This window comes from Pieris brassicae, chromosome 8, assembly GCF_905147105.1.
Source record: "Pieris brassicae chromosome 8, ilPieBrab1.1, whole genome shotgun sequence".
NCBI lineage: Eukaryota > Metazoa > Arthropoda > Insecta > Lepidoptera > Pieridae > Pieris > Pieris brassicae.
Window position 1 is genome coordinate 3,058,105 of NC_059672.1, and position 26,254 is coordinate 3,084,358.

General features: G+C 33.2%; 3 protein-coding genes across 3 annotated transcripts; 1 reads left to right on the forward strand and 2 right to left on the reverse strand.

Moving 5' to 3' along the window:
• Positions 1-4,262, reverse strand: LOC123713792. Its single transcript, XM_045667646.1, has 4 exons — positions 4,050-4,262; positions 3,665-3,793; positions 1,543-1,672; positions 1-188 (listed from the first exon to the last, which is right to left on the reverse strand). The coding sequence occupies exons 1-4, from the start codon at positions 4,168-4,170 to the stop codon at positions 101-103; spliced, it is 468 nt and encodes a 155-aa protein (XP_045523602.1). The 5' UTR covers positions 4,171-4,262; the 3' UTR covers positions 1-100.
• Positions 4,263-6,048: 1,786 nt separating this feature from the next.
• On the reverse strand, positions 6,049-22,849 carry LOC123713177 (succinate dehydrogenase [ubiquinone] flavoprotein subunit, mitochondrial). Its single transcript, XM_045666724.1, has 13 exons — positions 22,702-22,849; positions 22,142-22,403; positions 21,982-22,055; positions 21,572-21,747; positions 20,803-20,955; positions 19,032-19,189; positions 16,717-16,881; positions 16,019-16,218; positions 13,055-13,252; positions 12,673-12,817; positions 11,499-11,734; positions 7,235-7,398; positions 6,049-6,398 (listed from the first exon to the last, which is right to left on the reverse strand). The coding sequence occupies exons 1-12, from the start codon at positions 22,747-22,749 to the stop codon at positions 7,243-7,245; spliced, it is 1,971 nt and encodes a 656-aa protein (XP_045522680.1). The 5' UTR covers positions 22,750-22,849; the 3' UTR covers positions 6,049-6,398; positions 7,235-7,242.
• Positions 22,850-23,268: 419 nt separating this feature from the next.
• Positions 23,269-26,100, forward strand: LOC123713780 (transcription initiation factor TFIID subunit 11). The gene is made up of 5 exons (XM_045667625.1): positions 23,269-23,500; positions 23,707-23,811; positions 24,039-24,450; positions 24,816-25,000; positions 25,492-26,100. Exons 1-5 carry the CDS (start codon positions 23,446-23,448, stop codon positions 25,623-25,625), a joined length of 891 nt encoding a protein of 296 aa, XP_045523581.1. The 5' UTR covers positions 23,269-23,445; the 3' UTR covers positions 25,626-26,100.
• The last annotated feature ends 154 nt before the right edge of the window (positions 26,101-26,254 follow it).

Sequence of the window (26,254 nt, forward strand, 5' to 3'; positions counted from 1 at the left end):
TAAAGTTCTACAGATAAAATCTTTATTTGCATTTCATGTAGTAAATAATTAGGATACTAAGTAATGAGATATTTTGAAGACTTTGGAGACCATATAAATATTACTGGGAAATTGTGGCCCATACATTGTCCAGCTTAGTTGGCAATGAAAGCATTGCATCGTTTTTGTTTGTGGAATTGCCAGCAGATCTGAAATAACAAACCCATCAATATTTTCGACGCCTATGTATTATATTAGTCTAGATCTTTTAAGGGTTTAGTGCTTAACAGACGTTTGAGCTATGTTTGTTTTAAATCTTTAAAGCCAGTCTCCTTAGGGTGTTAACACACCAATCGATTGATCGTCGACGTTGATCGATTTGTTGGTTTGGTAGCTTATCGACGGATAACGGTCGACAAACCAATCGATCGATTGCCGGTTGACGTAAGTCGATTGACCCTGGTTATATTCCATCAGATTCTTTCGAAATTTATTCACAAGTGGACGCGTTGTTGTTGTCCAGTACGATTTTGCTCGTGCTATTATTACGGAGACACAAATGCAGAACAATCTGATGGCGACAGTTTTTTAAAGCCAAAGATACATACATTCTGCAAATAACATTGCAAGCTCGATCGACGTCAACTCATCCATCGACTATCGATCGATAAGTGTGGTAACACCCTAACTGAGAACTGTGTTTTTATTTGTAAATACAGGTTACCAGTTCAATGATCCGTATTGTGTACCGTAACTTGCTGTACCTACTTATCAGGTTTAAGTTTAGACTTAAATTACATCTGATTGCAACACAAGACTCGGTTTCACTATTCAAAGAGGTTTTCATTAATTCGTTAGTTTCGTTTCGTTCATTCGTTAAATTGTAGATCACGTATAGTTTTTGTTGCTAAATATTAAATAGTGCTTGACTGTCACGGAATCTAAAGATATAGATATACAAAGCACTCGGCGTCTATTTATGTTTTACGATTTACATCATAAGTTGACTATTTTTATATGAATTTGACACGCTCCTTAACAAGTCTGCTATGGTTACATTAATACAAACCACAGTGGTTTCAAATTTAACATATCGTAATTTAGATTAAATATTATCTAAATTCTTTAAAGTAAAGAATACAGTTTTAAGAAAAGCAGCTAAGGTAACATATGTTACAATACAAATAAATAAACTATAGTGGAAATGAGCACATGGCAAGGGGAACTGAAAAGCGAATCAAAAAAACTATTCTGGTGCCCAAGGTACAGCAAACAAAATAGGGAGGAACTTAGAAGGTGGATACACCAAGTTAGAAAACAGCATAGCAGAGAGACAGTGCAGACAGGGATGGCGGAGGATTTGGAGGAGGCCTTTGACAAAAAAGACCACATACTCTAAATGAAGATTGAAATAGAAACGTGTTTAAATATATCTGAATTAAAGGCTTTTTTTTTATTAAAACAAATGAATTAAAAATATACATAAGAGTTTTTCTTTCAATGTATGAAGAATGATATTAAAGCTCTATATTTTTTTCTTATTAATTTAAAGAAAATACTTACTGCTGCAATTCCCCATTGAAAGTTGAAGCATCGTTTATTTTCTTAACATTATGTGGTGAGTAGCGGTTGTAAAATCCCCAAATACTGTTCATCAATTTGCTGTTGTACTTCAGCGGTGTGAGTTCCATCACTGCAACATGCATGGGTTATTTTAACTATTATCACAAACCTTTGGCTACAGCGTAGTTGGGTAACGAAAATATTTCGTAGCAGAGCAGAAGCAAGCGATAGAAAGAAGCTAATACCTGCAGCTGAGTTTCATTATCGGACGTCAAGGCAGAATACTAAATACTATTCGTTTTACCTCGACGTCCGGAGTTCTACAACTAAACGTTTTTTAAGGCAGTTTTTGCCGCGCACCACCGCTATGTGGAACCAGCTGCACGCATTTCCGAACCAATTCGACTTAGGGTCCTTCAAGAAACCGTACCAATTCTTTGAAAGGCCGACATCGCACTTGCGAGTGTTCATGGGCGGTATCACTTATTATCAGGTGAGCATCCTGCCATTTTGCCTCCTATTACATAAAAAAAGGAAACTGCTAGATAAATCGTAAATGTATGGGGTAAAGCAAATTCTATAGGTATTTTACCAATTATTTTTATATATAGATAGTGCATCTCGTGGTCTGTATCTAGTGGTAAATCTCTCATTCACTGATTGACATTGCAAATGTTAATATTTTTTAACTTTAACTTTTAGTATGACTCAAATTAAACCCAGACATTCTGGATAATTGTGTAAGCACTAAGCAGGTGGAAAAGATCGTTTGAAAGCGATAAGGCCGCCAGTTGCCCTCCTTTTCATTTAATTATGTCAATTGTATTATTATTATTATTATGTTTCTGCAACGATGTTTTTATAAATAAATTCCGATATTGGAGGCATGTTCATATGATTTATTTTCTTTTTAGTTTAAATATGCAATACTATTAAGCCAAAGGACTTGTATAATATAAATAACTAAGGTGGCAATTTCTTTTGATGAGGCGCCTTTCAGTAAAAATCGTCACGTTGTACTCAGTTTAATTTTAATAAACTTCGAGATTGTAACATACTCAATTACACGTTGTATATGTCCCACTAATACCACAATAATAACTCCTCTCTAAGGCGAGAGGCAATGGTCTGTAGCCCCAATGCGTATTGCATTCCTCCATAGAACATAATATCTCAATGCATTCATCATCTATTCCCTAGATTTTCGGTGTTGGAAACGTGAGTAAAACCCGGATACAGTTACAATAAAAAAAAAACAATTTTTTGAGCACGCGGTTTGTGTCGCGGGGCCGTGGAGGTTTTCCAGCCCTGCCACCCTATTGTTACGCCACTGGTAACCTCGTTAATATTGTATGTTTATCCGCAAAATTTATCAGAAACGAAAAGTCTTATCGAGATTATCAGGATATTATAAGATGATGTTATTTAGGGAATAGTTCATATTTCAAATTAAAATCTGTAGTTTTGGTGATTTGGGCTTCTGAGCCAGCCTTTAGCCTCTGGTGGCATGTATAGTAGAATAAAAAAATCTAACAATAATATAAAAAAGTCATGCTATAATATAATGCTCATAATAAAGAACAGTTCAGACATTTATAATTGTTGTCAAAACTTATGGTCTAAAAACTCTTCCACATTTAAAGGAAACTTTCCTTTAAAAATTATATATATTTAAAACTATAAAAACTTCTGAGAAACTGATTAAAGTTTGCTATGGCGTAACAATTTGCAGGCCAACCACAGCTGTGTTGGATCTCTCGGTAGGCAAGTTGTTTTAAATAATTTTGGATTTTTCACAACTACTTGTGTAAACTTGGTATTGAAAGAAAACCCTTTTTACCGGATTGTAGCTATGTATTTTTATAAACTTACAATTATTTTACATAATTTTAAATATATAGCTTCAATCCGGTAAAAAAGTGTTTTCTCTCAATGTGTACAGGTTACAAGAGGTCGCCCTCGGAATAAGCCCTAAAAAAATATTCACATCTTTCCCATAAAGGGACACAGCGCAGAACTACGACAAAAAGCTGTATAAGCAAAAAATACTGCGTTTTTGAGGCCACTTCACAAAACGAATTTTGATTTTATCCCACCTACTTCTATTTCCGATCCAACTTACATTTTGTATGATAGAACTTCGTTGGTTCACCGCCTTTCTTAATGTTTGATACCTTCATATCGCGTTGTGTTTCCCTAATTCGGGCAGCAGAGAATGCAGATGGTGGAATTGACGCCATCAGTTCACAAGCTGGAAATTTTCATCACGTTATATCATCTATTATCAGGCAAAATGTATATTTAAGTAATTGATTCTATAATTGATCAGGCGCTACTGTAATGAATGAGAGACTAACCATTTAGCAAAACTTATACAAATAAATGATTTTAGATCATTATTAATAATAGACATTTAGATTATAATTAATATAAAGTAATGTTTATTCGAATTTTAATTAAATTAGGTCAGAGAACAAAGGCAATGAACACTGTTAAGTATATCTTACCTTTGCACACTTTAAAATATATATTCCGTATCTCTGAGCCCGATGTGGCAATATGGCCTATTTTAGGGCCGTGATAGGGAATGGAAGATGTATCCAAATCCACACTGCTATACAGTACCATGAAATCGCAACAAAGTACTAGAATATAAGAACAAATCGAGAGGTCAATGAGACGACTAAGAGATCTGGCGACGAATAAGTCACTGAACAAGATGGCTGCGAGCTCGGCCTGACCCCAACATACTTATCAGTTACGATAAAGCATTTATTAGAACATATGTGTTTAAACTTCTTAAATCTATGAACTTCTAATCGATTGTCTGGTTTTAATGTATGGCAACGATGTTATTTAGGTCGCTATTGGCGGAGTAGGAAGTTCAAAAAAATTGCGGAATTGAATCATATTTTATTATGGTTTGGTCGAACTGACTGAGATGTTTTCGCCCCATAATATCTTAGTGTTTCATTGTTATTTTATTTAACAAAAAAGATTAGGTACAATGCTACGTGATTATTTTTGTTTTTTAATATCATCTGTGCGTGTCAACTTGAACGTATAAATTCGCTGGGAATAGTGAGAGGTATTTCCCTAGAACTTTCCCCTTTAGGATTTCAAATGTTGTACACTTTGAGAGTTTATTTCGAATGAATTAAACATACATTAAAGTATTCTAAAATATCTGTTTTTTGGGGGGGGGGGGGGGTCATTTTACACATATAATGACCTAATAACCGTCTTTCCTTTTCATACAATTTTTTTTACTTATTTGTAGCTTGGAGTATAAGTTATAGCCACGAGGAAAGTTCGGTGGCGGGTCTGCTGTAGGGATATTCGAATACTATATGTCATATGAAACTTTATGGCTATAATCGTTCAAAACTCGAGCGTATAACTAACAATAGGGGTAGTGAGATGCGACGCTAGACTAACAAAAAACTAAATTGACTTAGTTTTGGGTTCTTAAATGTAAGTGACTTATGTTACCTATAAAGAATTTAAGCGTAGTCGACCTTTTGGACATTATTAATTCAATTTATGAGTGAGGGAAAAACATTTGGTTTGCGCTTCTAATTATTATCTGAAATATAGTTAGATCGTTGGTTGTGTTCGACAGACACGAGACTTAAAAACCCCTGGACGTCCTGATTCCTTCCAAACTTGGGAGGAAAAGCCCCATATTGGCATTACTGACTGATACTTCTACGTAGTACATTCCCACTTACGTTAATTACTCAGAGCCTGTAGCATTTAGCCCTAAGTAACACTTTTTATTTTCACATATACGATGATAACCGATAAAAAAGTTCTTCAAGACATTGTGACCTCTGCTGATCCCTCGTTTAATTTTTTCTGATAATTACCTCGATATCAAATATATCACACTCGTAATACCGGATTTATGAGTGCGAGTTTGTGCATATATAGGATTTCGATATAAGTAACAAACTTTATTAATAAGGTATTTAGCTGTAAGTTCTTCTTTTTCTGTTTAGTGATATTTTTTTAATAGTAAAGTCAGGGGATTCGGAACCAGCTCTTTAGAGATTCCAGATGTAAAGAAAAATTGTGACTTGTCTCAATATATGGATCGTTTTATATAGAAACTATTTATTAAACAGAAATTTAAATAAAGTAAATAAAATTAAATATTATACCCGTGTTGTTAGGTTAGCATTGTTTTTTTGTGTGCGCAGTTAAGACTTGATCATACGATGCAGTTGTCTAAGCTTAGATTTGTCTATGACTTCCATTACGCTTTTGAGATACGGGGATTGCTTTGTCACGACTATGAGTAACCGCTACACGGACACAAGAGACTAATCACTCACTTGCCTATATGCTGGATTCAATTATTTATTTTGTGAATCTATTTTTCCTTCGCCTTCGGAGCTTCTGGAAGGAGCCGAAGTGGCTTAGTTAGCCAGGACTTTGATGCACAATGGTCTAAGTGCCCTACATACATCATCTCTCTCTCGAGAAAAGAAAAAAGAAACGAAATTCTTACGCATAACATTTATTTTTCCTTAAATCTAATCGTTTTCGTAAAATTACAATTTCATTGAATACTGCACAGAACATGATTTAATATTGTGCTACATAACGTCAGATTGACAGTGACAGTTCGATACAAAATACAACCAATAACTTGAGGTAGACTAAAAATTGTCTAAATAGGATTTCAATTAAGTACTGTGCTACTGAAAACCAGATAAATGCTGTAAATGACATTTTAAAGCAGATTAACATGATCGTAAAGCTTAGTCTAAAATGAAATAAATTATTATATATATCTACGTAGCTCGGGTGACGAGTCCAATACTGCTAGTTCAGCCAGCACACATTGTTATCTGAAAGTAAAATAGATAGCAAATAGTATCCGAGCTTGTAATTAGTTTTAATTAATCATCGCATAACTCGAGAGAACTTTCCACAGATTACAAAAATAGATTTAGAGAAAATTAATATTAATTATAAAATGTCATCCTTATTTATCTACTCCATAGAGTAAAGGAAAACAATGTCAAAATTTTAATATAAGTTAGAATAAATATTTCTAATATTTCTGTAAAATGTTAAATTTCTCTTAAAAATGAAATTTTTTTAAAACGGTTAATTTTAAAGAAGTCTGATAATTATTATTGCGGAAATAATTGGATATATTTTTTACATAAAACAACGGAAAACGGGCGGGAGGCTCATCTGATGTTAATAGCGTCGCCCATGCCCGCGCCACACACACACATTGCCAGAGAGCTCACGATTGCGTAGCCGGGCTTTTAAGAATTGGTACTTTGCTTGAAGAATTAAGCCGAATTGGTTCGGAAATACTTTAAATTTAATTTACCAACTTATAGACACCTACTAATTATTCGATTTGATTTTCATATGATATACAATTGGAAAAGATAAATTTTATAGCTGTTATAAAATTCAAAATCATTTATTCATAGGTAACACAATGTACACTTATGAACATCAAAAACAGAAATGCTTCTAATTTTACATTTACTGCCAGTTCTCAAATCAAGTGCGTAGAACGGAAGAGAAGAACTGGCAACAAACTCTCCGCCACTCTGTTTAATCGCCATATACACAACCAGACGATAAACAAAAACTTTGCATCTATGGTAACGGGAATTAACCATCATGCAAGAGCGTTTTAAATGCGGTGTAATAAACTAACCAATTGTTCTAGTAAGTCCTGATGACAGGTGGCACGGTCTTGCATTCCTGCTGGTCCAGGGTTTTGTCGATGACAGGTCTGTACGTGAGGTGGGTCTCGCCTGTGGCTGGGTTTGTCTCCACTATAGTGTGCTTTCTCCAATGCTTCTCGAAGGGTAGCTTAGTCTATAAACAACGAAATTGTAATATTAACATATCCATATTAATATTATAAAAAGGTAAAGTTTAGCTCTGGCTTTTATTAACCGATTCTGACAATTCTTTGATTTATAGAAGGCCACGTTACTTCATGTCGTATACGTCATGGCCTAGAAGTCGTGGATTAAACGCAGCTAGAAGTTAGACGGGGTCATCAGCTGCAAAATGTTCTACGGGAGGTCCTTAATGTATTTAGCGTTTTTATAAGAAAATTTACATTTTTTACTAATTCTTCTTAAAATTCGAAAAAATCTTTGTTTCTTTTTTATATTTTTTACTAGTCTTGGTCCTGATGAGTATTAGATAAGCTGTGGTTCTGGTTATTTAATGGGTGTATTGAATATACGTCTTACGAAAAAAAAATTCTCAAATCATAACTTTTTGTTTACTTCGGACCCCACTATGAAAAAAAAATACTGCACCGAAAAACAACCATTTATCACAAGTTTTGACGCATTTAATAGGGATTCTGAAAAGGTATTACACATGGCCACGAGTGGCTCTAATGTTTCTAGGACGAAAAACAAAACAACGATGCTTTTGATTGACGACTTTTTGATCCGTTTCATATTTCATATTAATCCGACAAATTAAAATACATTTTCGTGGCCAGATTTGTAATAAAAAAAATTTTTTCTTACAAACGCTGCCTTAATAATGAGAGATATATGATTGAAACAAAAGTTGTACCTTGATAATGCCTACAAAAAATTGGCAACAGTTATTTAAGAAAACACTTTTTAAACGGATTGAAGCTATGTATTATAAACCTATAATTATTTACATAAATTTGAAAATTAAATTGTGGTCACCGTAACCACGTACGCTGTAAAGCACAATTATGTAAATAATTATAAGTTTATAATAATAATACATAGCTTCAATCCGTTTAAAAAGTGTTTTCTTAATGTGTAAAAGCTATGTTAACAAATGACAATAACAGTTATTTAAATTATATAAAAACAAGCGCTGCGCTGTGTCTATCTATATCAGGAAGGTTTAAGTATTAGGTTCAATGTTTACGGGTCAAGGTAGCCGGCTCGAAGCCGGGACCACTGGTATTTAGGGGGAAACAAGATGTCCAGGGGATATTTTAAGTGATATTTTTACTTACAAAATTATCATACTTTGATTTTTTGCAACCATTTTTGTAATACAACTCCTTCCTTCGTACGGCATATGCTTATTTATTTTGATTCGAAACTAACTTTATCGCTTAACCTGTCGGTCATTTTAATGCGTATATTTTCGAAACTTTGACGTCTTTAGTTATTTGCTGGGGGCACGTCTCAGAGATAAGATCAATGAAAACAGTGTAATTTAATCTAAACTGGAATTATAGAAATCTATATATGACGGCGTATATATTATTGTTATGTCGATAAACACACTTAATAATTTCGATAAATTATTAAACCTGTTTTTAAGAGAGCTCATTACACTTTTTATTATTATTAATAACACTACTACCCTGAGATCGTGTCCGTGAGACTTTTTCTATCTCACAATTTTTTTTCCCAAAAAAAAAAATACAAGACACATTTCATTGATTCCAATACACTTTATTTTTTTTATTTATCACTATTTACACTTTCAGGAAGTCTTTTCCAGTCAGTCATTACTCAGTTTGGGATAAAGTTCTTTATGGGATTTGTATTATAATGAGCGGTCTTCAGTTTTAAAGTGTATAAAAAAATTGGGCCTCAGATTTCTCTGTTCTTGATCATTTGTTAATCTAATAGGCGAGTAGGTGATCAGCCTTCTGTGCCTGACACACGCCGTCGACTTTTTGGGTCTACGGCAAACCGGTTTCCTCACGATGTTTTCCTTCACCGTTCGAGCTAATGTTAAATGCGCACATACAAAGAAAATCCATTGGTGCACAGCTGGGGATCGAACCTACGACCTCAGGGATGAGAGTCGCACGCCGAAACCACTAGGCCAACACTGCTCAAAGTTTTAAAGTACTTGATAAAGGGTAATATAGACATAGTAATTTGCAATTAAGTGTATTTGTAGAATAATACAAAAACCAGTGTGGTTTGTTGTAATGTAATAGCAACAGTCTTGTCAGGATATATGAAAATATTTCTTGTATATTATGTGGGTTAACATTAATCTATTTAACTGACGGATTGTTCATTTATTAACCGTGGTAAATACCTGAACGTTTTCCCACATAGACTTTCTTTGCTCGCAAAATAGAGAGCCGAACCTGCGAGGTTTTACGTCACGATTAAATTTTTTTTTAGTCTTCTTGAAAAAATAATGTATTAGTATTTTACTTTTATACTGCATAGTTTTTGAATATACAGTGTAGACTCTGTGAAGGAAAGGAGAAGAAAAATCAGAATTAGAAGAAGTTTCTAGTGCGCGTATTAGTAAAACTTTTTCATCAATACACTCTAGCTATGATTACAGTATGAAAGTTGGTGAGAAGCTAAGAATATGATAACGTATAGATAATCAATGACTCCTATTTATTAGTCATGTTCAGCAACAGTCTACACGTGCAAGCAATCCCAATTAAATAACGAATTTCTTAGCAAGTTCGTATGCATGATGCCGATAGTCGATTTTATTGCGGGATATGATAATAAAGCGATAAAAGAACATACACAGCAGCGCAGTTTTTACTAATTTTAGCAATTTAAAAAGTACTTTATTACTCAATTGTTATCGTTATTGGGAGTGGGTGTAATGCGATGTAGAGTGTATCAATTGATGGAAGACAAGCTAAACCAACCAAAACCAATTGATTTTGACGCTTTAGGCAGTTCGTCGTTAAACCGACGGTACATGCGAGTTTACACTGTGCATAGTGTAGAAGTAAACACGATTATAAAAAAAATACGTTAAATAATATTCGATATCACAGAGTGACGTCACAGCGACATTATTTGTAATTTTGTTATAAAAATAACTCGTAATCAATCCATTTATTCAGATAATTTTTTTTGTTTTTAGTCTAAAGTTTTTTAAAACAAATTTGGTTCCATACAAAAGGATATAGCAAATCAACCTTAATATATACACGCTGTTAAATTTTATACCCTTGACATTTTATTTCCATCTTTAACACTTGGAAAAGGAACTTTCGACCATGCATTTGCGAGCCTTTCTGGCAATGTAAGTGTCCATAGGCGGCGGTAATACTTAACATCAGGTGAGCCTCCTATTACATAAAAATTAAAAAAAAAATATATTGAAGACATTGATAAAGTTTGAGCCGCTCAAACGTAGACACGCTCACATAGCCACTTATTGATTGTATCTTTAACCTTTTTTGAATCATTTTTATCTAGGTTATAAGCCTTACAAAACAAAAAAAAAAAACCCAGACGCGCGTCTTACATTTGTTTTGAGCAGTCTTTTGTTTCTTTATCTAATCCAACAGCTAACATAAACTATAAATGTCAGGTAATGCTAGGATTATCAGTAAATGTTATGATCGAGTCAATTGTTTGTTACTTTGGTTAATAATTAAGATTCTGTTACTTTAAATTTGATTTGTTAATATTTAATTGAATCATAGTTTGAAATCATAACTTAACGAATAAAAGTTATATTGTTACGAACGATCAGCGCAGAGAATATGCCTCGTTGAATGTTTCTATATATTTATATATAAAAACATTTCTTTCAATTGAACCAGTAGTTCCTAGCTTAAAATCTTACTGAAACCTTTCTATACAAAATCTAGTAGGTTACATGTACAGACACGTACTTTTTTTTAAATTCTCAAATAAACAAATGCAATCCATGACGCAAATCGGGTTGTAGCTTTACTGGGTGAATAAACATTTTGAAATACTTCAATGTCTAAAAATTAACGAAATATCTACGAATATTATTGTATTGAATAGCAATATTTTGCAATAGAATTTTCGTAAAGTTTCAGAAAAATATCAGACCGCACTGTTTCAAATTGTTACATGTTTGGATTGTTTGTAATAGTGTTTTTGACAAATGACATTAACAATATTTACATTTATGATGATTTTTGACATTTGAAATAGCTGAATGTCCGTTACAAACATGTCCATCCATCTTAATTATTATAATACCTGTCCGTCCAATGGCTTGGAGTAATCATATTCATCCCTCCTCGTCTTAAAGTCTTCCCTCGCATGGGCACCCCTCGATTCCTCCCTCGCCAAGGCACCTTCCACGATCTGAACCGAGTTGATGAGCAGGTTCTGCAGTTCCAGAGTTTCAACCAGATCACTGTTCCATATTAGAGAACGATCTGATACTTTGACATCACCTATTTGTTTGTAGATCTCGTGGATTTGACGTTGGCCTGTAATTTTATATTTATTTTATAACCTGACCCACCGAATTTCGTACCGCTTAACTGTCATTGACTGTTAGTCAACGTCGTGTTACAAATTAGCTGAACATAACTAATAAATTTATTAAGGTCACTTGTTTATTAAGAAATTAACACTAAAAATCGTCTTAACGCACGCATAAATATTAGACAACCAGATATGTAAATCCATTTTATTACTGACATTATTTTACATTTTAAAATCTACAATACGCCACAATCCGAATATATTTTGTCGATTCGATATTTATTAAATGCGTTCTTTAATTTGAAGACAGAGTTTACCGTATCGGGATGAACACTATATCTTTGACGAAACTTATTAACAGTTTGTTTTAGATATATATAGAGAGTCGAATTCAATAAAAACATGAAAGCCACTCTCGAGTTATAAGTGTTCGAACAAACCCGACTTAGTTTTATATATTAGGAACATAGTTTTAAACGCCAATTGCAATACAATGGGATTTAAAATTATCACAAATTACCTATTTTGGCAAGTATAATATTGAAGTTACATGACAACGATCTTGCCAACACTCTATACAATTATTTAGATTGAAACAACTTGGGTTAATGTGCGTTCAGATATGGAATCTAAACTTTAACCATTGATAATTTTATTACTATGGCGACGAATGAATGAATGAAAAATGTTTTTAATAAATTCGACCAATGTTTCATTTCTAAAGTAAAGTCTAGTTCCATCGGACGTTGAGACAGAATACAAAATTACCAGTATCACTTAACAATAGGTAAGCTTGCAGCTAGTACACCCCGTTATATGTATTTAAAAAAAAATGTTTTTTCTATTGAATTGAAAATAAATAAATAATAACCTATGAATAAACAACGATTTCTTTACTCGAATATTTAACTGTTGGCTTTACTTAAATAAAAAATCTTACCTTCTTCGAGCGTGTTCTTCTGTCTGAATACAGCGGCATTCGTTTGCATGTTCTTCTGCATGCGCAGGCGCAGCGCAGCTGTTGGAATAGTACCGTTCGCATATCTGATCTGGTCCAAGTTCGTGATGCTTTCCTGGCCTGTTGTCTGTAAATATTTTAAGAATAATAACGAATGGAAACATTTCATTTTAGTTTAACAAAAAGTGACGAAAAATTACTTTAATTCGGGGTAAATTATAGAATAAGGACTTCATAATATAAAGTTAAAGAGCTTGTTTGTACTGTTGAACGCGCTACCTCCATACCCCTCCAGACCCCAATAAGTGAGGACCATAATGTAAAAATATAAAAACGGAAAAATTATTGTATTATCTATACTCACATCCTTAAGCGCTGGCTGCGCATCTCCCGGTCGGCTTGTTTCAGCCACGGTGATTGCGCACGCGCGGCCGAATACAACGATATCTAACAAAGAGTTAGCTCCAAGCCTGTTGGCACCATGTACGGAAGCACATGACGCCTCACCAGCCGCCAGGAGACCGGGCACAACGCGATCTTGGCCGTTGTGGTGGGTTATTACCTGTAGAAAAATTATTAGTAAAATAAATATTAGGATACGCTATAAAAATAAAATTAAATCAGTGGCGCTACAACCTTTTTAGGTCTGGCTATCAGGTTTCTATATCTGTTTCATGATCATTGTCAATCTAATAGGCAAGTAGGTGATCAGCCTCCTGTGCCTGACACACCCCGTCGACTCTTTTGTGTCTAAGGCACACCCCGGTTTTCTTACGACGTTTTCTTTCACTGTTCAAGCGAATGTTAAATGCGCACATAGACAGAGCGTCTATTGGTGCACAGTCGGGGATCGAACCTACGACCTCAGGGATGAGAGGCACTGAAGCCACTAGGCCAACACTGCTCATAATAGTAAATATAAACACACATAAAAAAGTTAATCTCGAAACGGTCTCTACGTAAGCCTTCTAAACTACCGGGATATAGGCTTATGACCCGACAATTATCAATCGAAATATATAATAATAAATTGCCATACGAAAAAAATCAGCTCCGTGATAACTGCTTTTCAGAAGCCTATAATAATAAATGGCTTGTTTGCAGAGAAAGTGGTACAATCCGATCGATTAATTATAAAAATCCGCACAATCTGACATATAAAAATAGCCATGCAAATGCCATATTAATTATCACAATGTCATAATAATAACAACTGTTAATTATAATTGTTGTCAATACTATATGCTCTACCACGATATAAAGACACTGCCTGAGGTGTCAGTTATATATTTTAAACGATTATTATTAGCAAACTCTAAAGGAGTATTTCGCGGTACGACTGAATAAACGCAGGGACACCTACATTATACAAATACTGTGAAACATGGATAAGTGAACCTCTTTTATTGATAGTTGCAATGATGTACGGTACCTTACCATTAAAAAACATATATGTTTATTATGGAATATAAAATAGAGGTATCACTTATTCCACGTGATAGTTATTGGTCCCTTAAGATCCCAATTAACCAGGTTTTACTGTATTATAAACAAAAAATTATTTAATTGAAAACTTCTTGTATGTTTGAAACCAAGTCAAACACTTTACGACTTTTTATAACCATGCTGAGGCACCCGACTGACGTTGTCCTGGATGATATTTCAAGAGATTAGGATATTAAACAAAGAACTGACTGCAACGCCATGTATCGGACTGGTTTGTGAATCTAAACCAACCGGGGCACTGCCCAAACGCATATTAAAAAAATCATTCAAATCGGTCCAGCCGTATAAGAGTTCAGTGACATACACACGTACAGTAGAATTATAAAGATAATAGCTACATGAACGCGGAGTAACACGACCTATATTTATTTACAAATATTAAAAAGATCTAGAACAGACCGCTAGTAAATACGAACGCTGGAAATATTCAGAAACAAACAGTACATAGAATGTCGAAACATTGAGTCAAGGTCATGAATATCTATTACTGTAGCAGAGATAACAATTATGCTCTAGGAAAGTGGGAAATTTTCGTTTCGTGACATAGTGATATAGTATTATCAATTACTTTTGCTGATAAGAAATTATCGTTCATAAAGGGTTAACAATAAATATATTCGTTATATTTTGTTAAGTATGTTTGATTTTATGTGTATAAGGATTTATTGTTTAGATGTAAAATACAGTATACTGTATTGTGTGAAGTGTAAACTCTATATAATACTGAAGGGACTGTACCATTTATGGCGTTATAGAGAGTTGTCATTAAATGGACAGAAAAAAATCGTATAGATAATTCATAACTCCTCCTTATTCGTCATGTTCCACAACAGTCTGCGCGTGCAAGCAATCCCTATTTGTAACCAAAACAGCGAATTTCTTAGCAAGTTCGTATGCATGATGCCGATAGTAGATTTTATTTCGGGATATGATAATAAAGCGATAAAAGAACATACACAGCAGCGCAGTTTTTACTAATTATAGCAACTTAAAAAGTACTGTATTACTCAATTGTTAACGTTATTGAGAGAGGCTGTAATTCTATGTAGAATTCTCTACATCATTGTATGGAAGACAAACTAAAACAAACCACAGCTAATTGATTTTGACGCTTTAAGGAGTTCGTCGTTAAATCGAGAGACATTACATAAAACTGAGTTATAGAATAATTTAAAAAAAACTGTGCATTGAAATTAATTTGGACGACTAATGTCTATAAATATGTGTTTTATTTATTTATACTTTGTTACCATAATATTCATAATTATACAAACAAAAAAACAAAAAGTAAGTAGGTTACATAAGTTATTAGGCAACAGGCGGCCTTATCGCTAACAAGCGATTTCTTCCAGGCAACCCTAATATGGGACAATAAAAAAAACATCTACAGAGGGTAAAGTACAAAAAGTGTATAATTAATTATGAAAAAAAAACTCAAAATAACATGCAACTATAACTAAAATAAAATAAAATCCAATAAAACAATATAAATAAATATGTATAAACAGTAAAAGCTCTGCCAAAGGTTAATTGTTAAGTGTTTTGTATTTTTGTATAAAAATTTTAAGTCTTTTTTTAAATATTGTATACGACATATCACGACTGTAACTAAAGATGGCAAAAATGGCAAAAAAGAAGTTTTTCCAGAATATAATCAATAATCAAAAAATCCTAAATATAAATTAAATTTTCAAACTAACAATCGCGCCCGTTTTTACATTAATATTTTTTTTGCTAATTAGACGTTACCTAGTTACGTTACCTAACATCCAATCCAAAAACTAAATTAGTCTTTTAATATAGATATTTTCCTAAAACATACCTCTCCTCGGAAATTTGTGGGTGTGCCTCCCATATTGTAATGTACGGTGGGCAACACAGGAATGGGTTCCTTGGTCACATCAACTCCAGCGAAGATCATAGCGGTTTCAGAAATGCCAGGGAGCCTTTGCTTCAGCTGATCCGGGGGCAAATGGTGAAGTTGTAAGTGCACGTGGTCCTTTTCTGGTCCACAACCACGACCTGGACAAATACAAGTCAGACATGATTTTAAGGTATATATTTAATTTTCACTGTATCAAATCATTTTGAAAATTTCTAGAGGGTGAGGTTAATAAAGATAGGTTTGGATATGATTTTCAGAAAATGGTAAAAGTATAGTTTTGGAAACATTTAAAAAATTGGTACAAAGCCAAACAATGTGTGTTTAGAAACTCAAATCTAAAAACTTGATAATAAAAGGCCCCGAAAAGGTATTCATTGTACATGTACCATACATTGACCATTCCAGAAAGTGTGTTACAATAGTGCTTTGGAAATTTGGTAAAAAATAGGATCGCAATGACGCGTTCTAGAAGAGGGTAGCCTGTATTTAACTGCGTTTAAATTAATTAATTTTAATTACTACACGATAATCTTAATTTATCTTCGATTAGTTAACTATGTCTGAAGTAAAGATAGTTCTTTAGAAACTTGTAGAATTTTTAATTATTTAAGTATAAAATGCGGGTAGCATATTACCTTCCATAATTTCTACAGTCATAGCTCTCGAGACGACATCTCGACTGGCCAAATCCTTAGCGACAGGCGCGTATCTCTCCATGAAGCGTTCACCTTTGGCGTTAACGAGGAAACCACCTTCTCCACGACAACCTTCCGTCATCAGACAACCAGCCCCGTAGATTCCTACAATCGAGTTTATAGTGTTTTTCCATTTAAACATATAGAACAGTGGTGAAGGAACTAAACAATTTTATTAACATTTTTATAATTTCTAAATTCTTTATTTATATATATATATATATATTATTTAACTAGATAAGGGAGCGTTCAAGTATTACGTAACGAATTTTCTCTTGTAAAACGTTACTATGCGGGGCGTGGATTGAATTACGAGTTATTGTTAATATTATCTTCCACTTTCCAGTACTTTACACCACAGGTAAGCTTTAGGTATAAAGAGTCAGTGGGGTTGGTCACGAAACGTTTTACTATTGGATACAGAAACGTTACGGCTCGTTTCATGGGGGGGGGTCAAGGATCTCCAAAAAATGCGTGACGTAATTTCCGATTATGGGTGGTGGAAAGCTTATTAAAATTTTAATAATTTAAATATTGCAATTGTGTCTATATAAGTTTTTAATAGAAACTACTCATTATCAAAGTCAGTGGGAAGAAGCTAATTGATTAAAATATAGTACGTCATTAATTTGTGTATATTTATTAGAGTGGAAAATTAATTGATGTGAAAGTTATGACCTATACGAAGGAATGTTTATTTTATCAGTTTTTGATATTATCAACAAGCCCTGACTTCTCACTTTCATGGATATGGACTTAGGATATAAAAAGAAACTATTTTATTACTTTTACGGGTTGGAATTCATCAAATACTTTATCAAAGATTGTATTGGATTACAATTTCATTTTGTTAGCTATTTTTAGGTTTAAAAAAACGAAACACAAATGTATTTGTCACGGCGATAAAATGAAAATCTTGTTACTGTCGTCATTTAAATGCTAATTGAATTGAACTTTATGTGGTACTGCATAACGTTCAGATTCCAACGAGCCGACAAAGTCTTATCATGAATTAAAATTCAGCCTTCACTTGAAGAAATGTAGAGGTTTTACGCATTTTATTGAAGTTATACTTTTTTTGTCGCGTTAGGGAAAAATGATGAGAGTAAATTTTATGGAGTAACGATGCGCATGCACAGTCACAAAAAACCGATACCCAGCAGTTAGCATATTCAACATTTTAAAATAAAAATGTACATTGCTTTAATTATGTTGAAATATTTTTTTTTAAATATTTAAACAAACTTTATTTAAGTAGATTATGCAATATAATACAACTTTCGATGTATTAAATACCGTTTTTCTGCACACCTAGAATAAGGCGAATAATAAAACTTTTAAAAAGATTTTTATCTTATTATACCAAAGAAGTATAACTTCTAACGCATGAACATAAGTACACACACAGGTTTGTTATTTTCTTGTGGTTCGGTTGAGCTTCTTGGTAACATAATAGACCCTACACTTATAGTACTTTATATTTTCTTACATATTTTCAGACCACATTTATTTACGCAAATATTATATAATCTGTAATTATGATTATTATACAAATAATAGTAATAGAGACACTGTTGTTGTTAATTGTTTATAATAATCACGTCCATATTTTTATATAAATTTTATCGAATTGCGCTTATCCAACGAGTTTTATATTACAGAGCTAAAATATTTTACTGATTAGATTTGACCTATATGAAAATGTTTCTGCCGACTTTTCATAGTTGTATGATTTTTGAAAATTATTTAAAAACTAGAACACAAGGCCTTTGCTCATACGAGATTCATAACTCTCAACTCTGAATGTTACTCCAGCACTAGTAGTGTTGGCCTAGTGGCTTCAGCGTGGGACTCTCATCGCTGAGGTCGTAGGTTCGATCCTCGGCTGAGCACCAATGGACATTCTTTCTATGTGCGCTTTTAACATTCGCTCAAACGAAGGAAAACATCGTAAGGAAACCGGCTATTCTTAGAACCAAAAAGTCGACGGCGTGCGTCAGGCACAGAAGGCTGGTCACCTGCTTGGCTATTAGATTAACAAATATTCATAATACAGATACAGAAATCTGAGGCCCGGACCTAAAAAGGTTGTAGCGCCACTGATTTTTTTTATTTGAAATGACAATGATATAATACTCTACATTAAAATAAGCTTTAACAATGGTAAAAAACAGTCGGGCCTCAAATCAAATCCGTTTAAACATTCGTTGAACCGCTAAGTCTTTGAATCTTACCCTAAATGCTAAAAGACTTACCAGTCGGATGAAACTGCACAAACTCCATATCCTCATTCTGTAATCCTGCTCGAGCCGCCATAGCTGTTCCATCTCCGGTACAGGTGTGAGCTGATGTGCAACTGAAGTAAGACCGTCCAGTACCGCCTGTAGCTAAAATTGTGTTCTTCGCTTGGAATCTGCACGTAACAATAAATAATAGTGTAATCTGTGCAATACGGGGACTTTGTAAAAAATATAGTAAAGTAATTCTAAGTGCTTCTAAGTAAAGAAAAGTGTTCTAAGGAAAGATCAAAACAATTAAGAGGTGGATAGACCCAATTAAGAATACAGAGAGTGGCACAGTGCAGACAGGAATGGCGAGATTTGGAGGAGGCCTTTGACAAAATATAAATGTGTTTAAATGTATCTCAAATAAAAGGCCATTATTATTTATAAATCACTAAGTATATGATCATCGCTCGCTTTTTTAAATTTGCCAGAATTTGCTTCAGATTTTTGTTTTTGTTTTATTTATCATTAATTATTGGCAAGGTCATAAATAGGCTTTAACATGACAGTCTTTGTTTTTTTTTTTTTAATAATTTTATGGCCTGTTTGTTCTTTATTTAAAATCTTATAAACTGTCCCTGACTTTTAAACTTTTTAATATTAGGTCCTGACATATGAAATTATCGTACTGGCCACTTCAGCTTCAAATATCTTCTCTTTGGTTAAGAATTCCAAATTAAATTTTTTCAAAAACGAGTTCCACCGTGGCACCAGCCCTGCAGAAACCTCTCGAAGGTAATGATATGTATGGCGGTGGTGTCGCAAAAGATAACACTACATAAAACATTTTTTGATTCCAAAATTTTCGCTCTGGAAATTTCGACCAGCGGAACAAGCCCGTTGATGCGAAGACCAAAGTTGATAACGAAGAATTGAAGCCAATTATGACAGCAGATCCAGCGCAAACTACGTCTCAGTGCAGACTGCGGTGTTAAGTGTCACTTGAAGCAAATTGGGAAGGTGAAAAAGGTCCCTCACGAATTGAGTGAAGCAAATCAACGCGCGTCGACTGCTGCGTTACATTACTCAGCTGGCACAGTAATGAAGGGATTTTAATCATTACCTGTCATGAAAAGTGGAATTTGTACGATAATAGGTAGCGCTCATTGCAATGGCTGAACCCAGCCGAACCACCCAAATTGCCCCAAGCAAAAATTTACCCCAAATAGTTACTTGTGAGCGTTGGGTTGACTACTGCCGGGGTCATTCACTATAACTTTCTTAATTCTGGCTAGCTGCTTAACAACAATGGCTTTCGACCACACTGCACAACAAACTGCTACCACATTGGAGACGCTTCAATTGGAATGTCTAAGACATCCACTATACTCCAGATAGATTACTTATCAATTAAAAAAACTTGCAAAGTAAAAAATTCAACTCTTATGAGGCAGTCGAAACTGCCTTCAAAGATTTTATTCCCATTCAAGTGTTTTTTTAGTAAAGGGTTCAATTAACTACCTATAAGATGTCAAAAGTGCACAGGTAGCAAATACTTTGATTAAATAAATGTTATTGAAAAAAAATCTACATTTTGTTTACCTAATATTTTATTGCACTGAATACAACAAATTTTAGATTAGATTTAAATTTGATGATTTTATAATTACTGTGCTATATTTTAAGACCTTCATAAAATACAAACAGGTATTTATTTTTAATTAAACATAGAAGTTGTATTTCAAAGATCTGGAATTATTTTATGAAATATATCTTGTATGGAATGAAAAAAGTAAGGTACCTGTGAAGTGTTCCGTCTTCGAGGTTCAATGCAATGCAGCCTTTGCAAACTCCGTCTTCCATGAGAAGGTCCAATGCAAAATATTCAATAAAGTATTCGCAGTCATATCGGAGAGATTGGCCATATAATGTGTGTAAAAGCGAGTGTCCGGTTCTGCAATAAAAAACATCATTTTTTTATGGGGAATTGCTGGTTTATTATTCAGGTTTTCTTTCAGAGAAAATTGGTTAAGTTATAAGGTGTTTGAGTATTAAGAGGAGACTGAAATTGATTACTTATAAGATTGATTTATTATAAAATAAGGTTAAAAGATAACACCATTTTTGTAACCAGTAACAATATTTTGTCTATGAAAAAAAAATAGTAACAATCGCAAACTATTCACATTTTGTAAAGCCCAATTGATGTGATATGATTAAAGTCATATTATATGCACAAAAACAAGTACATAATCTGGCCAGATATGACATAACTTAAAAATAAAAATCTCAATGTTCATTTGCTTATCACTGCAAATTACTGAAGTGTGCAAGATAAAAAGTTTAAAGTATTATCATTGCGATACAGTTATCAATGACAATAAATTTCACAAATCTATCCAGTGGGTCACTAAAATATTACCAGATGGTAATATTATTTTAATTTAGAAATATTGAACATTAGAACATATAAGATTAAACCTATATTTAAACAATTCCAATTTTAATGGATACTGTATTTTTACATTAGATATATGCAATTTTTTTTTAATATTTAAGAACTATATTACCTGTCTGCAACAGCACAGCACCTATGTGCTTGACCACCCTTTCCAAATTTCAGGGATTGGCCTCCAAAGGCTCTCTGGTAGATCCTGCCTTCCGGAGTTCGAGAAAATGGCATACCATAATTGTCTAATTCAATAACTGCATGAGGTGCTTCTTTAGTCATATAGTGGATGGCATCCTGTAAATAGTAGTATGGATTATTTTATGTTATACTACTATTATGATTCCAATAAACAACTGAGCCATATGGTAAAACCCTATCAAAAATTACCTGATTTAACACTAAGTATTAATTAATATCATTATTGCTTTACCTAATATGACATTAATCATACATACATACATTTCTTTAAGTTAAATAGTGCAAACATAGCAAGTACAAATTTCAAAATTGTATAGTGCCATGGTTTACCTGGTCTCCAAGCCAATCAGAACCCTTAACCGTGTCATACATATGCCAGAGCCAACTGTCTTCTTCCATGTTACCTATAAACATTCAGTATTTTATATATAATTGCACAAGTGTTTAAGCCTAGATCTAAGCGCCGAAAATATAGTTAGGTAATATTTACCGAGTGCAGCATTTATGCCACCCTGTGCAGCAACTGTATGTGACCTTGTGGGAAAAAGTTTTGTGACAACAGCAGTTTTGAACCCTTCTTGGACAAGACCAAAAGCCGCGCGCAGTCCCGCGCCTCCCGCACCAATAACGAGTGCATCGTGTTTGTGGTCAATTACTGTGTACGACTGTGCAACATTGGAATTGGCTGAAGCCTCCTTCAGGGGTGATGCTCCACCAACAGATAAATGGAGATTTCGGTACAAATGCGTCGCCTGTAATTATAATTATATTTTATTACTCAATGCATACATCAAAAATAATAATAATGACAATAAAACATACTATAATGGGATAATCATAATGTACGTACGCAGTTATATCAAACAAATAACGCATTATTCCATTGGTTGGAAGTAAGAACTACTTTTTAATAATTAAGTTGCACCATAATTTGCAATAGTATGGATAGAGGGTTTGAACGCCGTCGCCACCCATTTATAGCATTTCTTTTTATTTTTTGCGGTTACATAACAAAACAGTTTTCTTCCAAATGTAATTTGAAATACTAACCAGTGACGCTGGACTACGAGATAAAGCTGCTTTCAATAATGTACTCATGATGGAACTCTCTGCTCGCACCCAGAGTACAATTATATATTATTTTATTCTAGGATATTTTCTGGACCAACATACACCCGATAGCGGTGTTTCACTTTCGAAACTAATTAAAGCTGTCAATGTCACTCATCGTCAGTAAAGGAATTTTGACGTAAAGCTGCTAATTGTCAGTTGCAGACATATAGTCATTATGACATTTCTATTAATGCTAGAGTTTCTACCATTGTGACTTCTCCCCAAACTTGAGGGATTAACTTTATCAACACACATTACTAAAAATTCAAAGTAATCATATTACTCTAGCTAAGCTCTTGGTATCCAACGATATCCTAAATAATATTGATATGTAGTAAGTTGATTTCTTATTTCCGCCAACGCAATTTGAGTATAACTCAAACATTACATCACTAACTGTATACTTTTAACAACTAAAATACTAATTCAAATGTGTTGTGCCAATTACATATTTTAGTTGGTAGTTAGATTTTATTATACTCATCAGCGGTGAGTATATTTATGTTTGAGAAGGTAACATTGACTACTGACAGTTACCGACTAGGTATGTGCAGTAAAATGTAAATACTAAAAATAAACTTCGGTAAATTAAATTTGGGATTGCATCGTGGATATTGAACAACTAAAATATAACTCATCTAATAACCAATCCATATTAATAAAAGTTATATAATTGTCGTAATGGCTGATAATATATGCAGTAACGACTCCGTTACGGAAGCAGAAAGGCTACGGGGTAAGTACTAGCTTTTATGCTACAAAGTATATTTTGAGTTGAGTTGACACGAATAATATTTCCCGCGTATATAAACCTTTTCCTATAATTTCCCTCGATATTATTACTATTATGATCTAGTCTAATTATTATATCTATTACTTGTATGTACTTATCTAATTCTTTATATGAAATCTATTGCTACTATCTACTTTAATCACTTTTAGAAGAGGAGCTAGCCAGGGAGTTGGAACATAGTGATTCAAATGAAGGAGACACTCAGGACATATCTTTAGAAATAGAGGAAAACTTGCTAAGAGATGAGCCAGAATGTAAGTATTATATGTGAAACTTCCTAAGTGATTAATTAAATCAGAAACGGAAGGTAATGTATGTTTTTGCTTTGTAATTTAAGGCCCCACAAAATGTATTTAATTGACACAATACCTGTAGTCCATTAATAAAGGATGCTAATTAACAAAACTCATTTGAATTGCCTGTTGAATATCTTAATGTGAGTGAGAAAAATTGTTTTAATTGTAAAATATAATTATTTTAGATGCTACACTTACTAATTATGGAGAAAGCACACAAACTCTTCAAAGTCAACACATTGAAACTTATTCCGATGATCTCTTCAAAGATAAAGATGTTGAGTTGCCTATCTACAGAGAACAATCTACAGATTTACTTACATCGCAAACAGATACATTTGTAGATGATAATGATAAATATGAATCATATATTAATGATTACAGTTTTAGTAATAATCAATCAATAGAAGAGTGTAACATTGAAAGCATAATTGACCAAAGTACTTCAGAAGCAAAAGAAAGTATAGAGCAATTAAACACAAATGATATTCTATTAAATAATGAGAATGAATATCAAACAGATGAAATGTTAAGCGAAAGAGAAAGGGAGAAAAAGAGTAAAAAGGAATTAGAGGAAGAAGAACGAGAAAAAATGCAGTAAGTAGTGGTTACTAACTTATTATACTGGAGATAAATTTTTATTACAACCACTTTTTTGCTGCTGTGATCACTAAGATCACTTGATTCTCAATATAAAACAATCTTAAAGAAGTTTTGTCAGTTTGTTTCTACTCATGAAATTCTATGGACTGCTCACATGGAACAATGTAACTAATTTGTTTTCACAATTATTTTGTGATAACTAATAATATCACAATATCACTATCACTTAACATCATGTGAGCCTCCTGCCCATTTGCCCCCTATTTTATAAAAAATATGAAGTTTATATTTAGTTACAATCTATTCTTTTTACATTCTAACAGAACAATTACAATATAAACCATATTTTCTTTTGTAAGAGTGCTGGTGTCCAACTTTACTGAAGAGCAGTTAAATAGATATGAGATGTACAGAAGAGCAGCCTTTCCCAAAGCAGCTGTAAAAAGGTTGATGCAGACAATAACTGGTACATCTGTGGGTCAGAATGTGGTGATAGCTATGTCTGGTATTGCTAAAGTATTTGTTGGGGAAGTTGTAGAAGAAGGTAAACAAGTACTATTGTTACTGTGCCCAATTTTCTCATATATTTCTGTGATCTTTATTTTTTAAGGCTAACAGCCTAGTGGTTTGAGCTTGTGACTCTCAACCTTGAACTCATAGGTTCGCAACTGCAGCTGTACACTTATAGTTTTTTGTTTATTTTACATTCACTTGTACTATGAAGGAAAATATAATTATGAAACCGACATTTCTTAAAAGCTTAAATCAATGGTGTGTGTAATCTGAGGCTTGTAGCACCACTGTTTTTGCTTATTTTTAAGGCTAGTTGGTATTTAACCATGCTGCCTAGTACTAAACCCATGAGGTGTAAACAATTAAATTTTATGATGCAAATTTATTATTATAATTATTAGATTCAAGACATACCCTTCAACTTTGAATAAATAAGCAATATTTTTTAATATCAATTAAAAAGCCAATGTGCTGTTAAATCTTACCCTTGCACTTTTAATTAATAATAAAATTGTATTTCAGCTTTGGATGTATTAGAGAACTCTGGAGAATCAGGGCCCTTGCAACCAAAACATCTTCGGGAGGCTCTAAGAAGGTTGCGAGTGAGAGGTGCAATACCTCCAAGAAAGGCATATAAACATATGTTAAGACTCTAACATGACATAGTTTTAATACTAGGTTTAAATATTCAATCCAAAATGCACTTGTATAAAGAGAAATTAGAAAATGTAATGAAAAAGGGGCAACATTTATATTGTATATGTGTAAACAAACTTACTTAAACAGTTATGATACTTGAAATATTATATATTACCTGTGAGCTATTATTCTTCAAACAATGTCTATGATCTTTATCATATTTTTTATGTAAATAATTTTAATTGGTCTTGTCTGATTGTGGCACCTTCAAATAGCAAAACCTATGAAACATACAATTTTGAAATATTCAGTGCTTATTTATAAACACGAAATTGGTTTAATTGTACTCTTTTGCCTCCTTCTGTCAAGTTTTATATTAACTCTGTGATCGAGGCCATTTGTAATAATTTGATAAATAAGATAGGGTGTTTTTATAACAAAAGTAAAACATTACTCTCAAAATGTTTTTGAATAATTTGTAACAAATATTCACTCTAACTCGTAACATAATAAACATGTAAATAATTTGTAATTTTTCATTGTTATAATAACATTAAAATTAATTTAGAATTATAGTTGTGTTCGAAATTTTGAAATCATCAACGAATAATATTACATAAAACATGTAATATGAAAAGAGTTGCAA